The sequence below is a fragment of the Nerophis ophidion genome, linkage group LG08 (assembly GCF_033978795.1).
Source record: "Nerophis ophidion isolate RoL-2023_Sa linkage group LG08, RoL_Noph_v1.0, whole genome shotgun sequence".
Lineage (NCBI taxonomy): Eukaryota > Metazoa > Chordata > Actinopteri > Syngnathiformes > Syngnathidae > Nerophis > Nerophis ophidion.
Genome location: NC_084618.1, coordinates 50,193,316 through 50,210,265, shown reverse-complemented (window position 1 = coordinate 50,210,265; position 16,950 = coordinate 50,193,316). Strand labels below are relative to the sequence as shown.

At 41.9% G+C, this 16,950-nt stretch overlaps 1 protein-coding gene across 4 annotated transcripts in view; it reads right to left on the bottom strand.

Moving 5' to 3' along the window:
* The window catches only part of sap30bp (SAP30 binding protein), a 48,043-nt gene extending 43,533 nt beyond the window's left edge, over positions 1–4,510 (bottom strand). Inside the window, exons 1-3 of one of the 4 annotated variants that reach the window (XM_061908817.1) lie at positions 4,349–4,510; positions 1,490–1,620; positions 14–64 (exon numbers count right to left, since the gene is read on the bottom strand). In XM_061908817.1, the coding sequence (XP_061764801.1) occupies positions 14–64; positions 1,490–1,620; positions 4,349–4,442 (276 nt within the window). In that variant the 5' untranslated portion in view covers positions 4,443–4,510. The remainder of the gene's footprint in view (positions 1–13; positions 65–1,489; positions 1,621–4,348) is intronic. The other 3 variants (XM_061908818.1, XM_061908819.1, XM_061908820.1) reach the window with 3 other exon arrangements.
* Between the last annotated feature and the right edge of the window lie 12,440 nt (positions 4,511–16,950).

Genomic DNA, 16,950 nt, shown 5'->3' with positions numbered 1-16,950 from the left:
CATGCTCAAATACCTCAATATCATCTGTGTCTCTCCCCTCCTCAGAGTCGCCATTCGTCACTTCCTATGAAAACAAAAATGCATGGTATTGAAGCTTGAAACCGCAGGAAAAGGCCTGGGAGGGGAACATAACAGCTACACAAACAAGAGGGCCTCTCAATTTCGTTTGTAATAACAGCGATATTACTTGCAATAATGTGTGTGTGTATATATATATATATATATATATATATATATATATATATATATATATATATATATATATATATATAAAATCAGGTCTGATTTTCCACCACTATAAATACAAAACACAAGGTATTTCATGGACAAACAGTCTGACACAAGGTTTTACATGTTAAGTAAATGAAGAGTCAGTAAATGGGCATAAGAAAGTGCCATTGTCTTCTCCCCGCCCATTTTGTTGTAGTTTTTAGCGCTTCCAAAGCGAGTTTAATGACAAAGGATTGGAATTAATAAGATTTTTTTTGGTTCCGATTCTACTTTCGATTCTTCTCAATAAATGGGTTTCTTAACGTTTCTCTTATTGGTTCTTATTTGAAAAAAAAAGGCCAAAAAGGGTGGATTAGCATCAATTTTGACATGACCTCACAAAGCCTACAGTGAGGTGTCAAGAAGCACATACTGTACATAGCATAGAAGAAGAAAAAAATTGGGGGAAATAAATATAAGAAATTAATATTCTTCTGTAGAATTTAATCATGTGCAAATTACAGAATGATGTAACATTTGGTAACATGTGATATTAACTAATTACATGCAAAGTGAGATATGTCAAGCCTTTATTGGTTATAATTTTGATGGTTATGGCCTACAGTTTATGAAAACTTCCAATTAAAAATCCCAGAAAATTAATGACAGTATTACCACCCGGAAGGATCGATAAGACAACCGTTTGACTAAATGGCATGCAATTTCAAGAAATTGATACACTGGGAACCGGTTCGAAACAAGAAATATTTTGATTCCCATCCCTATTAATGACAGATATAAGTGAAAATTATACGCTATTTTGTATTACAAGTGGAAACAGCGGAGGATGCATGTCCATGTACGAAACAGTGTGCCCCGCAACAATTTTATACATTTATATTAGTTACACTCCTTTAACGATAAATCGAAGCAACAGAATGTAAAGCAAAACATTTTTTCTAATCAAATTAATTGATTTAATCAATTAATCTTTTCTTAGATCAAACAAATTCTCCCTACCTTCTGAAAAAGCTTTTGCAGTGAGGTCGGCCTTTTCACAAACTCAGCACACTATATGACAGGGCACGCTGTGTATGGAAGGACGCTGATAAACGGAATACAATTGGTGCATTTGTTTTAACCCACCATGTTTGCGGCTTAATTTTTACGAGGAAATTCCATCCTCCCAAAAATATGGGTGTCAATTATTAACAGTTTTATGGCACACACAGGATGCAACTGACTGGCCAGATTGTGAATACATGTGTAAAATACATACCGAATTACTCTCTCCACTGTCTTCATTTTCAGATAACTTATCAATGACATCGACAGTTCGATTCTGGTCATCCTCACCATAGCCAAAAACCAATCCTCCTCCTGCTGCTCCTTCTCCAGGAACATCCGCTGCTGATGTTGAAGAGACATCAAAAACAAATCAACAGATCAGTTCAAAAGAAAGGTATACAAGGCAATACAGTTCATGCTTAGGTCATACAGTAAACTATGCAACTGGATGCTTGACTTCCTCACAGACAGACCGGTCTGTGAAAGTGGGCAACAACACCTCCAGTGACATCTCCCTGAACACCGGCTCCCCCCAGGGCTGCGTCATGAGTCCACTGCTGTTCACACTGATGACCCATGACTGCTGCGCCAGGTCCACTACTAACCACATTGTGCAGTATACGGACGACAAAACAGCGGTAGGCTTTTCCATGACAACAACGACATGGACTACAGGGAGGATGTGAAACATCTGGTTGTCTGGTGCAGAACCAACAACCTGGTCATGAATGTCGACAAGACCAAGGAGATCATCTTCGACTTCAGGAGGCATCAGTCCAGCCACACTCCACTCTCAAAGGCCTACTGAAACCCACTACTACCCACCACGCATTCTGATAGTTTATATATCAATGATGAAATATTAACATTTCAACACATGCCAATACGGCCTTTTTAGTTTACTAAATTGCAATTTTAAATTTTCCGGGAGTTTTTTCTTGAAAACGTCGCGTAATGATGACGTGTACGCTTGACGTCCCGGGCTGTTAGGAAATGTGAGCGCTGCGCACACACACAGCTAAAAGTCGTCTGCTTTAACCGCATAATTACACAGTATTTTGGAGATCTGTGTTGCTGAAACCTTTGCAAGAAGTTAAAGTAGAAAGATGGAGTTGGGAAGCTTTAGCCTTTAACCACACAAACACACAGTGATTCCTTGTTTAAAATTCACGAAGGTGAAACTTTACTATGGATCACAGTGAACATGGATCCCGACCGGATGTCAACCGGCAGGTTTCGGTGAGAAAAGTGTGGTAAAAAGTCGCTTCTTACCGGAGATCAGCTGAGCTTGTGCCGCCCATAAAGCTGCCGTCGAATACCCTGAGACACTGCGCGTCAACACACCCGTGGACACACACCTCCGACTATCAGGTACTGTTAAACTCACTAAAACACTAGCAACAGAATAGAAAGATAAGGGATTTCCGAGAATTATCCTAGTAAATGTGTCTAAAAACATCTGAATCCGTCCCATTGCAATCGCATTTTTTTTTTAACTTTTTTTTTTTTCTAGTCCGTCGCTATCAATATCCTCAAACACAAATCTTTCATCCGCGCTCAAATTAATGGGGAAATTGTCGTTTTCTCGGTCCGAATAGCTGTTTTTGTTGGAGGCTCCCAATAGAAACAATGTGAAGATGTGAGGACTGTGATGAGGTGGCGACTTGTCCAGGGTGTACCCCGCCATCCGCCCGATTGCAGCTGAGATAGGCGCCAGCGCCCCCTGCGACCCAAGAAAAAGGGAATAAGCGGTAAAAAATGGATGGATGGATGAAGATGTGAGGAGCCATCAACATGTGACGTCATCGTCTGCGACTTCCGGTAGAGGCAGAGCTTTTCTGTTAGCAAGCAAAAGTTGCGAACTTTATCGTGGATGTTCTCTACTTAAATCCTTTCAGCAAAAATATGGCAATATCGCGAAATGATCAAGTATGACACATAGAATGGGCCTGCTATCCCTGTTTAAATAAGAAAATCTAATTTCAGTAGGCCTTTAATCAACGGCACAGCGGTGGAGATCGTAAGCAACACCAAGTTCCTGGGGGTGCAGATAACTGACAATATGATCTGGTCCACACACAGCAGAGCTCTTGTAAAAAGAGCTCAGCAGCGCATGCACTTTTTGCATCAGATGAAAAGAGCACAGCTCTCTCCCCCCATTTTCACCACATTCTACAGAGGCACTATTGAGAGCCTACTGACCAACTGCATCTCTGCCTGGACTGCAGCCTGCAGTGCCTCAGACTGGAAGACTCTGCAGAGAGTGGTGAGGATGGCGGAAAAGATCATCAGGACTTCTCTTCCTCCTATCGAGGAGATCGCAAAAAGCCTCTGCCTGACCAGGGCTCAGAAAATCTGGAGACTGCTCCCACCCCCACCAAGGACTGTTTTCACTGCTGGACTCTAGAAAGTGGTTCCGCAGCCTCCGTAGCAGAACCTCCCGGTTCTGTGACAGCTTCTACCCCCAGGCCGTAAGACTCTTGAACGCATCATAATATTCCCCTCAACCCCAAAAAACGGATTTACTTGCTGGAATTTAAAGACAATAGTACACACATCCATAAACGTGGATGCATACGCACGAGTGCAATATATATATCTGTACAGTAATCTATTTCATTATATCCGTACATTATTGCTCTTTTATCCTTCACTACAACGAGCTAATGCAACGAAATGTCGTTCTTATCTCTACTGTAATGTTCACATTTGAATGACAAAAAAAAGGAAGTCTAAATCTAGTCCAAGTTTAAACACAATGGCCGTAATAATCCACCGGATTTAATTTTCAATGGTACGTGAGACCAGGGAACACATACACAAACGTGACTGAACGTACCAACATTAAGGAAAGTGGCCAATTAGTCTTAAATGGATGGATAAACAACACCGACCGGGAGCAATGATCTTAATTAAATAGAGAGATGGATGGATGGACATAAGCCTCATTTTTGGAATTGTACTGGCAGCTAAGCTAGGAGCTCATTTCAGCTCCCACACAAAGTGCTAGCGTTGCAGGAAACAATGTCGTAACTCGTTATCTTAAATAAACGTATTACTTTCTACATACATGTTTCTTCTAATTCGGGATCCGAGTAAGCATCTGAATCGTCTCCATAGTCTGCCAAAGAGGAAAGTATAACACTCTTCTTGCCACTCGCCATTGCTTCGTGAACGTCCTGACTCGCCGGGCGCAGGAAAATGACGTCGAAAGAGGTCGGGTCTCGGCGTAGGCACCAGTGGGACGCTGAAACCTACTTTGGGAACACCTTTTGTAACTTTTTTTTAATTAGAAATCAGCTGTTTATGCATGTTTACATGTTTTCACCATCAATACTAAATGCAAATATTATACTTCTTTTTAAATTTGTGTACTTTATTTAATACCGGAAAATAAATACATTTTTTAAAAGCCTGGGAAAACGTAAACCTGATTGAAAGGAGCTTTACCAAAGGCTTTTACAAATCACAAATCTTGTTTTTATTATCACGTAATTATAATTGCTGAACTATTAGGCTGAATGTTCGACAGCAGGGTGTCAATTAACCATCCTAATTGGGTCTGTGGCGTAGCTCTTAAGTATCTCAAATCAACGTCTTTCATTGAAATTAATTGAAATCCATGGTCTGTCCCCACCCGAACAAGCACCATTTTAACATGTAATGTCCATCCATCTATCCATTTTCTATCGCTTATTCCCTTTTGGGGTCGCGGGGGGCGCTCGGGCCTATCTCAGCTACTATTGGGCGGAAGGCAACGTACACCCTGGACAAGTCGCCACCTCATCGCAGGGCCAACACAGATAGACAGACAACATTCACACTCACATTCACACACTAGGGCCAATTTAGCCAATTACCTATCCCCAGGTGCATGTGTTTGGAAGTGGGAGGAAGCCGGAGTACCCGGAGGGAACCCACGCATTCACGGGGAGAACATGCATACTCCACACAGAAAGATCCCAAGCCTGGGATTGAACCCAGGACTGCAGGTCCTTCGTATTGTGAGGCAGATGCACTAACCCCTCTTCCACCGTGAAGCCCAACATGTAATGTGCCTTTTAAAATTAAAAGTGTTTGCATAGGAAAATATGTATAAGCACAGTATAGCCGTGTGTACCACTAACAACGACAGCAATTTTATGTTGCAACAATTTTGTACAGTATTTGGACTTTCTAAGGGATCTTCCAGCTGCTTCCCTGTCAAACACATTACCAGCAGTTTTACCATATTTTCATGGATAAATATCCGCTGTTTAGATATTATTTTACCGTTATCAACTGGCGAGATCCACTTCCCTGTATCTTACGGGGTTCACTGTGGCATTTGCTACACCCACGAATAGCGGGGATGCTTGTAATTCAAATTATTGGTCCCGATTTAAGGCATAACCATTAGCTGGGACACAACTCCTATTTTAAAACACTCTTAAATTGGGACATGCGGTACCACTGTATTACCTATGTTTTAGTTACCAGAACTGAAGACATGAATCTATGTCCATCCATCTTCTTCCGCTTATCCGAGGTCAGGTCGCGGGGGCAGCAGCCTAAGCAGGGAAGCCCAGACTTTCCTTTTCCCAGTCACTTCGTCCAGCTCTTCCCGGGGGATCCCGAGGTATTCCCAGGCTAGCCGGGAGAAATAGTCTTCCCAATGTGTCCTGGGTCTTCCCCGTGGCCTCCTACCGGTTGGACGTTCCCAAACACCTCACTAGGGAGGCGTTCGGGTGGCATCCTGACCAGATGCCCGAACCACCTCATCTGGCTCCTCTCGATATGGAAGAGCAGCGGCTTTACTTTGAGCTCCCCCGGGATGGCAGAGCTTCTCACCCTATCTCCAAGGGAGAGCCCCACCACCCGGCGTAGGAAACTAATTTTGGCCGCTTGTACCCGTGATTTTATCCTTTTTGTAATAACCCAAAGCTCATGACCATAGGTGAGGATGGGAACGTAGAATCTAGATCAGGGGTCGGGAACCTTTTTGGCTGAGAGAGCCAAGGATCCAAATATTTTCTAATGTATTTCTGTAAGAGCCATAGGACATTTTTTTTAACATTGAACACAACTAAACGCGTGCATTTTTAAGTAAGACCAACATTTCTAGAGTATAATAGGTCTCTTATTCTTTGTAATAACATTGTTATTCTGAAGCTAACTGTGGAGGGGGCGTGGCCTGCGGGCCTGCAGCGAACTGGGGTGTGCCAGGACCGGCCTCGAAATCAGCGAGAGCTGCGTAGATGTCCCACCTGAGCCTTGTTATCTAATCACCTGTCGCTCTGTTATAAGCAGCAGCCAGGAGGAGGGATGGGGTTGGGGCTGGAGCCAGAGCGCGAGCGAGAACGAAAGAGAAAAATACAATTGCTGGAAAGCAACTGAGAGACTTATTGAAAAATAAAACAATAGTGTATCCCTGAAATGTCGGTGCTTGGTGATCTGAAGATCCCCCACGAGGACAAGCCGCACACTAACCAATAATAAATACATAACTTCTTAACGCAACTTCTTGAACAGGTGCGGTAGTAAACGGATGGATGGACTAAAAATGCATGAGAATGTTTTATGTTTTGAACATTATTTTTAAGAATTATTACAAGTGGAATTATTCATCACTTATCATGTTAAGCAATGTCAGCTCAGATTTATCCGAGAGCCAGATGCAGTCATCAAAAGAGCCACATCTGGCTCGCGAGCCATAGGTTCCCTACCCCTGATCTAGATCAACTGCATGGTAAATTGAGAGCTTTGCTTTCCGGCTCAGCTCCTTTTTCCAATTTCCAATACTAGATCAACTGGTAAATTGAGAGCTTTGCTTTCCGGCTCAGCTCCTTCTTCACCACAACGGATCGATACAGCGTCCGCATTACTGAAGACGCCGCAAATGTTTGTTTATGAATCTATGTTTTGATAATTTATTTAGTAGTTTAGTTGGTGCATTGGCTACAAAAAAAAGATGCAAAACTGGATAAAGATGTCAATCAATAAATGTATTCTCATTTTTCGTCATCGCAGTTCACTTGCAACTGTGCAAAGTAACCTACCAGTTCCATCAGATTAAGTTGCAATCAGAAAAAAACTTTGTATGCTGCATTGTTAATATTAGTTCTCAAGGGACACATTTAATATTGCTCAGACTTGCTGGTGGTCTCCACTCTACTGAGTTCCTTTTAGTATGCACACTACTCATTTATACTCAACATAGGGAAACGATACATTTAATAAAAAACAATCATTGGTCTTAATTCCACTACATGTCATTCATATGTTTAGATCACTCGATTATTTAACTTCCGTTGCTGCTGTTCCTTCTTCCTCAGAGTGTCCTCTTCTGCGACTGGGCGACTGCAGCATCCATACAGCAGAGCGAAGACAGCCAGAGACAGGGCTCCCAGCACAAACAAGACCATGACCACAAAACCGCCCAACGCCCACGGTTCTTGGTGTAAGCGAAACAGGAACCACTCTATCCAGTCATCAACTGAGTCTGTGGCTTGCTGCGTCCCTGGGGTGCTGCACAATATAATAAACACAGTTTATGAGGTGGACATGGTTGAGATGAACACATTTATATAGGTCTGTAATTTATTGAAAACTGCATTTAAACTCATACAGTAATCAGAAGTTTAAGACCGTGTGTCTATAAGTCTTTGGATTCTGATGTAGGATTCAGCAGTTTTACGTAGTTATATATTTCACACTAAAATGTATTTATTTTGCCTTTGTTTCAGTCCATCACATGTTTGACTGCACAGCAATTCTTTACATTTTAACATAGTGTATTGACACATTGGGCCCTAATTACAATAAAACCGAATATCCAAAAATATCTAACGTGTCATGAACCCTTCTTATACCTTTAAATGCAAATTTAAAATGCGTACTTAAAAGACTAACAAACAAAATTGGCAAAATTCCAAATTATTTGGCTTTAATGTAGCCAAACAAATTATTTTTCATTTGTATCCACCTTAAAAAATTTGAATATAAAATGGATTATCAAGCCTGTTTTGAAATTTCAACGCCATGACATATTTCTCCTAGTGAGTTGTTAACTTAATGGCGGTATTGGCTAACAGAGCCATTCTCCCTTTGCAACAAAATTGTCTCTAATGAATGATTGAGGTACAGTTTGTTTTTAAGAGGAAGGTGGATTATGCTCTCAATTTTGTTCACTTTTTTAAGAGACACAATCCTCTGCGTACCATCTTAGAAGATCAGCTTTGCGTGTGCCATCAAATTTGCTTGGGTTACACGTAAACTTTTAGTAGATCAGGCTTACTTACTTATTAAATACCAGTTATTTGATTGTAACGCGCAACCAAGTTGTACATTTATTACCAAATGTGGACGTCTTGAAATCACCATGAAAAGTCCCCAATGCTGATCTTTAGCATGTTTATGCCAAATCTAATTTTAAATATTTACAAGCTCGCTCATTCAGAAAAAACGAGCCTCAGTGTACAAACCCCGTTTCCATATGAGTTGGGAAATTGTGTTGGATGTAAAGATAAACGAAATACAATGATTTGCAAATCATTTTCAACCCATATTCAATTGAATGCACTACAAAGACAAGATATTTGATGTTCAAACTCATAAACTTTTTTTTTTTTTGCAAATAATAATTAACTTAGAATTTCATGGCTGCAACACGTGCCAAAGTAGTTGGGAAAGGGCATGTTCCCCACTGTGTTACATCACCTTTTCTTTTAACAACACTCAATAAACGTTTGGGAACTGAGGAAACTCATTGTTGAAGCTTTGAAAGGGGAATTCTTTACCATTCTTGCTTGATGTACAGCTTAAGTTGTTCAACAGTCCAAGGTATTGTCGTTGTATTTTACGCTTCATAATGCAACACACACTTTCAATGGGAGACATGTCTGGACTGCAGGCAGGCCAGGAAAGTACCCACACTCTTTTACTATGAAACCACGCTGTTGTAACACGTGGCTTGGCATTGTTTTGCTGAAAATAAGCAGGGGCGTCCATGATAACTTTGCTTGGATGACAACATATGTTGCTCCAAAACCTGTATGGACCATTCAGCATTAATGGTGCCTTCACAGGTGTGTAAGTTACCCCTGCCTTGGGCACTAATGCACCTCCATACCATCACAGATGCTGGCTTTTGAACTTTGCGCCTATAACAATCCGGATGGTTATTTTCCTCTTTGTTCCGGAGGACACCACATCCACAGTCTCCAAATATAATTTGAAATGTTGACTCGTCAGACCACAAAACACTTTTCCACTTAGCACCAGTCCATCTTAGATGAGCTCGGGCCCATGGAAGTTAATAACTTATAAACGCATGCTTACCTTAGCTAAAGCTAAATATTACTCAAATCTCATCCACCGTAATAAAAACGATCCTAAATTTTTGTTTAGTACTGTAGCATCGCTAACCCAACAAGGGACTCCTTCCAGTAGCTCAACCCACTCAGCTGATGACTTTATGCAATTCTTTAGTAAGAAAATTGAAGTCATTAGAAAGGAGATTAAAGACAATGCGTCCCAGCTACAACGGGGTTCTATTAACACTGACACGATTGTATATACGGCGGATACTGCCCTCCAAAATAGTTTCTCTCGTTTTGAGGAAATAATATTAGAGGAATTGTTACAACGTGTAAATGGAATAAAACAGACAACATGTTTACTTGACCCTCTTCCTGGGAAACTGATCAAGGAGCTCTTTGTATTATTAGGTCCATCAGTGCTAAATATTATAAACTTATCACTTTCCTCGGGCACTGTTCCCCTAGCATTCAAAAAAGCGGTTATTCATCCTCTTCTTAAAAGACCTAACCTCGATCCTGACCTCATGGTAAATTACCGACCGGTGTCTCACCTTCCCTTTATTTCAAAAATCCTTGAAAAAATTGTTGCGGAGCAGTTAAATGAACACTTAGCGTCTAACAATCTATGTGAAACCTTTCAATCCGGTTTCAGGGCAAATCACTCCACGGAGACAGCCCTCGCAAAAATGACTAATGATCTATTGCTAACGATGGATTCTGATGCGTCATCTATGTTGCTGCTCCTCGATCTTAGCGCTGCTTTCGATACCGTCGATCATAATATTTTATTAGAACGTATCAAAACACGAATTGGTATGTCAGACTTAGCCCTGTCTTGGTTTAACTCTTATCTTACTGATAGGATGCAGTGTGTCTCCCATAACAATGTGACCTCGGACTACGTTAAGGTAACATGTGGAGTTCCCCAGGGTTCGGTCCTTGGCCCTGCACTCTTCAGCATCTACATGCTGCCGCTAGGTGACATCATACGCAAATACGGTATTAGCTTTCACTGTTATGCTGATGACACCCAACTCTACATGCCCCTAAAGCTGACCAACACGCCGGATTGTAGTCAGCTGGAGGCGTGTCTTAATGAAATTAAACAATGGATGTCCGCTAACTTTTTGCAACTCCATCCATCCATCCATCCATTTTCTACCGCTTATTCCCTTTCGGGGTCACGGGGGGCGCTGGCGCCTATCTCAGCTACAATCGGGCGGAAGGCAGGGTACACCCTGGACAAGTCGCCACCTCATCGCAGGGCCAACACAGATAGACAGACAACATTCACACTCACATTCACACACTAGGGCCAATTTAGTGTTGCCAATCAACCTATCCCCTGGTGCATGTCTTTGGAAGTGGGAGGAAGCCGGAGTACCCGGAGGGAACCCACGCATTCACGGGGAGAACATGCAAACTCCACACAGAAAGATCCCGAGGCTGGATTTGAACCCAGGACTGCAGGAACTTCGTATTGTGAGGCAACGCCAAAAAAACGGAAATGCTGATTATCGGTCCTGCTAGACACCGAACTCTATTTAATAATACAACTCTAACATTTGACAACCAAACAATTAAACAAGGCGACACGGTAAAGAATCTGGGTATTATCTTCGACCCAACTCTCTCCTTTGAGGCACACATTAAAAGCGTTACTAAAACGGCCTTCTTTCATCTCCGTAACATCGCTAAAATTCGCTCCATTCTGTCCACTAAAGACGCTGAGATCATTATCCATGCGTTTGTTACGTCTCGCCTCGACTACTGTAACGTATTATTTTCGGGTCTCCCCATGTCTAGCATTAAAAGATTACAGTTGGTACAAAATGCGGCTGCTAGACTTTTGACAAGAACAAGAAAGTTTGATCACATTACGCCTGTACTGGCTCACCTGCACTGGCTTCCTGTGCACTTAAGATGTGACTTTAAGGTTTTACTACTTACGTATAAAATACTACACGGTCTAGCTCCATCTTATCTTGCCGATTGTATTGTACCATATGTCCCGGCAAGAAATCTGCGTTCAAAGGACTCCGGCTTATTAGTGATTCCCAAAGCCCAAAAAAAGTCTGCGGGCTATAGAGCATTTTCCGTTCGGGCTCCAGTACTCTGGAATACCCTCCCGGTAACAGTTCGCGATGCCACCTCAGTAGAAGCATTTAAGTCTCACCTTAAAACTCATTTGTATACTCTAGCCTTTTAATAGACTCCCTTTTTAGACCAGTTGATCTGCCGTTTCTTTTCTTTTTCTTCTATGTCCCACTCTCCCGTGTGGAGGGGGTCCGGTCCGATCCGGTGGGCATGTACTGCTTGCCTGTGTATCGGCTGGGGACATCTCTGCGCTGCTGGTCCGCCTACGCTTGGGATGGTTTCCTGCTGGCTCCGCTGTGAACGGGACTCTCGCTGCTGTGTCTTGGATCCTCTTTGGACTGGACTCTCGCGACTGTGTTGTATCTATTGTGGATTGAACTTTCACAGTATCATGTTAGATCCGCTCGACATCCATTGCTTTCCTCCTCTCTAAGGTTCTCATAGTCATCATTGTCACCGACGTCCCACTGGGTCATTATTGTCACCAATGTCCCACTGGGTGTGAGTTTTCCTTGCTCTTATGTGGGCCTACCGAGGATGTCGTGGTGGTTTGTGCAGCCCTTTGAGACACTAGTGATTTAGGGCTATATAAATAAAATGATAAATGGGTTGTACTTGTATAGCGCTTTTCTACCTTCAAGGTACTCAAAGCGCTTTGACACTACTTCCACATTTACCCATTCACACACACATTCACACACTGATGGAGGGAACTGCCATGCAAGGCGCCAACCAGCAACCATCAGGAGCAAGGGTGAAGTGTCTTGCTCAGGACACAACGGACGTGACGAGGTTGGTTCTAGGTGGGATTTGAACCAGTGACCCTCGGGTTGCGCACGGCCACTCTCCCACTGCGCCACGCCGTCCCTAAGTAAACATAATATAAGTATATATATATAAGTAAACATTGATTGATTGATTGATAAATGGCTTTCGCTTTGCATAGTAGAGCTTTAACTTGCACTTACAGATGTAGCGACCAACTGTAGTTACTGACAGTGGTTTTCTGAAGTGTTCCTGACCCCATGTGGTGATATCCTTTACACACTGATGTCGGTTTTTGATGCAGTACCGCCTGAGGGGTCAAAGGTCCGTAATATCATCGTTTACGTGCAGTGATTTCTCCAGATTCTCTGAACCTTTTGAAGATTTTACGGACCATAGATGGTAAAATCCCTAAATTCCTTGCAATAGCTCGTTGAGAAATGTTGTTTTAAAACTGTTCGACAATTTGCTTACAAATTGGTGACCCTCGCCCCATCCTTGTTGGTGAATTACTTAGCATTTCATGGAAGCTGCTTTTATACCCAATCATGGCACCCACCTGTTCCCAATTAGCCTGCACACCTGTGGGATGTTCCAAATAGGTGTTTGATGAGAATTCCTCAACTTTATCAGTATTTCTTGCCACCTTTCCCAACTTCTTTGCCACGTGTAGCTGGCATCAAATTCTAAAGTTCATGATTTGCAAAATAAAAAAAGGTTGATCAGTTTGAACATAAAGTATGTTCTCTTTGTAGCATGTTCAACTGAATATGGGTTGAAAATGATTTGCAAATCATTGTATTCCGTTTATATTTACATCTAACACAATTTCCCAACTCATATGGAAGCGGGGTTTGTACTTTTGAGCACCTCTTTGCTTTCTTGGAATTGAATCAGCTTTGAGTGCTTGACTGCTTGTTTACCGGCCAAATGCTGGAGCCCTTGCTGAGTTTTCAACCGGATTTGAAAGAAAGGCATGAAAATATAGCACCGCTAGATTTTACATGAGTTGGTACCTGGTAGTACCAACTGACATTATAAAGTAGCGAACTCGGTTCCCATCTCGAATAGAGTGCATAACTACAATTTTAACCTGGTATTTCTGTACTAATGAAATATTGGCAGGCGCAGTAAACATTCGATATCTCTATTTTTAAGATGCACTGAAAAACATGACAAAAACTCACCTCTTCACAGCCATGTCCCACTAGACGCTTCTCTCACAGTCCAGTGGGTTTGAACATAGCATACGTCAACAGGTAATATAGAGACCGACCTTTTTACCCACTGGTAGCCTGAAACTATTTAAATATATATACAGCAACTGTAATGTTACCATTTCCTGTATTAGGGACAAAATGAAGGCTCAGCAGTCTTTAACTTACTGTACTTTCCAGGTGACAATGTGAACATGGCGCCACTAAAGCAACAAACCCTGGTTAATGTTTACTCAAAATATTGAGCGTTGGAGGTGAAAGAGGGAGGTTTATAACAAAGCCTGACAGAAGTGCAACAATCAATAGGATGTTTGGAATACATACTTTAAACTTGGTTAATACCTTGATTTTTTTATCTTCTACTCAATAATTTTGCACATATTAATGAGTTAATGTGGCTGTATATTTCTGCAAAGTTGAGCATGCACATACAATAACAAAATAGTCTACTGTTGTGAATCTTTTTATTTAGAGTGTGACAAACAGAAACTCTGGGATTCTCATACATCCATCCATTCATCCATTTTCTACCGCTTTTTCCATTCGGGGCCACGGGGATTGTTGGAGCATATCTCAGCTGCATCCTGGAGGAAGGCGGGGTACACCCCGGACAAGTCGCCAGCTCATCACAGGGCCAACACAGATGGACAACATTCACACTTACATTCACACACTAGGGTCAATTTAGTGTTGCCAATCAACCTATCCCCAGGTGCATGTCTTTGGAGGTGGGAGGAAGCCGGAGTACCCGGAGGGAACCCACGCAGTCACGGGGAGAACGTGCAACCTCCACACAGCAGTTCCTGAGCGCAGGCTCGAACCCAAGACCTTTGTATTGTGAGGCATTCACACTAACCCCTGTACCACCGTGCTGCCCGATTCTTATACAGCACTACAGTAAATAGTGACATGAATGATACAACAAAATACAGTCATTAATTTACATTTCTCACATTATATAAAAAGCATTAAACAATGCAGGTAATGGTGCATCATTGGAGCGAACGAGTAAACCTATAATTGTGATGAATATAAAAAAGAAATGCAGCAAATTATTGTGATTAATAATCATAATAATTATGGGTAGTTTACTGTATCACTTTTTCTGATGTTTTAAAACCGTCTGGAAAATTTAAAAGTATAACAATTTGTTGTGCATAGAATCCAAAGAAGGAAAATTATAAAGGGATTACTGAATGATGACTGTTTTGTACAACCCTCAACATTTTTGGTTTAATGTGGGACGGTAAACAGACGACTAAACAACCTAAAAAGTAAAGTAATATAACAGGAAAAGTTAATGTTGATAATTATAAAAAATATTGATACTGTGTCACTTATAACACACAACAAATATGCTGGCTGTTTTCAATAAACATGCGTTTTTAGCAAACTGGGTTGCTTTCACCTTGATTAGAAAATAAAAAATATCTAAATGACCCCCAAATCCTTTGATTTTACAGTATGTGGCATTCATAGTGACCGGCCAACTCTAAATTGACCAGCAGATAGCGCCCCAGTGCTCAACACAAACTACTTGAAAATGTGAACAGACTATATACAGTTGGCATAAATGTTTCTTTAATATTACGCTCTAGCTTAATGAATAACCAGAGTAAGAAGTCTGGAATGCTTCAAGTACTTCTTTACATTTTACCATTTAGTTGAGTCCAACAATATTTCTTTGTGTCATATGGAATCCATGAGTCATGTTATTGCAATGTTGATCCAAAAAGCTGGAATTGTTGGAAATGTTCATCCTTCCCGTGACAAATACCTGTTGGTAATCCCACCAGAACTCTGAAAAGGAGAGCTTCCAATATGTGTTAATGTAGGTAGTAGAGCAACATTTTTTCAATGTCGATGTGCCATTTGATCTTCAGACACTCTATAACGGTTGCACTCTGGAGGCCTGGTATTTTGACTGTGCACAGCTGCAGAATTGGGCACAGGTAAGGGCAACCATGGCGAGAACTGTAACTAAAAAGGAGAGAAAGGTCACTTTTAAAGGCATGCAGAGAAAATATAAAGTGCAAGTGTTCACAGCACTTTACTTTTTCCATGTGTTTGAAAGTTACAGCCTTATTCCAAAATGGAATAAACTGATTTATGTTCTCAAAATTCTACAGACAATACCCCATTATGACAATGTGAAAATTATTTATTTAGCAAATTCCATCAATCCATCCATTTTCTACCGCTTATTCCCTTTTAGGGGTGGCGGGGGGCGCTGGCGCCTATCTCAGCTACAATCGGGCGGAAGGCGGGGTACACCCTGGACAAGTCGCCACCTCATCGCAAGGCCAACACAGATAGACAGACAACATTCACACTCACATTCACACACTAGGGCCAATTTAGTGTTGCCAATCAACCTATCCCCAGGTGCATGTCTTTGGACAGAAGGGAGGAAGCCGGAGTACCCGGAGGGAACCCACGCATTCACGGGGAGAACATGCAAACTCCACACAGAAAGATCCCGAGCCTGGATTTGAACCCAGGACTGCAGGAACTTCGTATTGTGAGGCAGACGCACTAACCCCTCTGCCACCGTGAAGCCCCATTTTGCAAATTCATTACAAATAAAAAAAAATACAATAATCACATCTACATATTCACAGCCTTTGCAATTCTGAAACTCCATCAGATTGGATGAGAAGTGTTTGTTTTCATCCAGAATGTCTTTGTACATTGCTGCATTCAAGTCTAGTCAGGGAGGTGACCAAGAACGGGATGGTTACTCTGTCAGATCTACAGCATTTCTCTGTGGAGAGAAGAGAATCTTCAAGAAAGACAACCATCCTTGCAGCAATCCACCAATCAGTCCAGTATAGTAGAGTGGCCGGACGGAAGATATTTCTTCGTAAAAGGTTTGACAAAATGCACCTGAAAGACTCTCAGACCATGGAAAACTAAATTCTCTGGTCTGATGTGACAAAGATTGAAGTCTTTGGCGTAAATACCAGACAGACATCATGCTTTAAAGAAACCAGGCACCGCTCATCACCAAGTCAATACCATGTTGGAGGCAGCATCGTGCTCTAAAGTTAAAAGTTAAAGTATGAATGATTGTCACACAAACACACACACACACACACAAACACACACACACACACGAACACACACACGAACACGCACACACACACACACACTAGGTGTGGTGAGATTATCCTCTGCATTTGACCCATCACCCTCACCTCTTGGGAGGTGAGGGGAGCAGTGAGCAGCAGCAGTGGCCGCTCCCGGGAATCATTTTTGGTGATTAAACCCCCAATTCCAACATTTGATGCTGA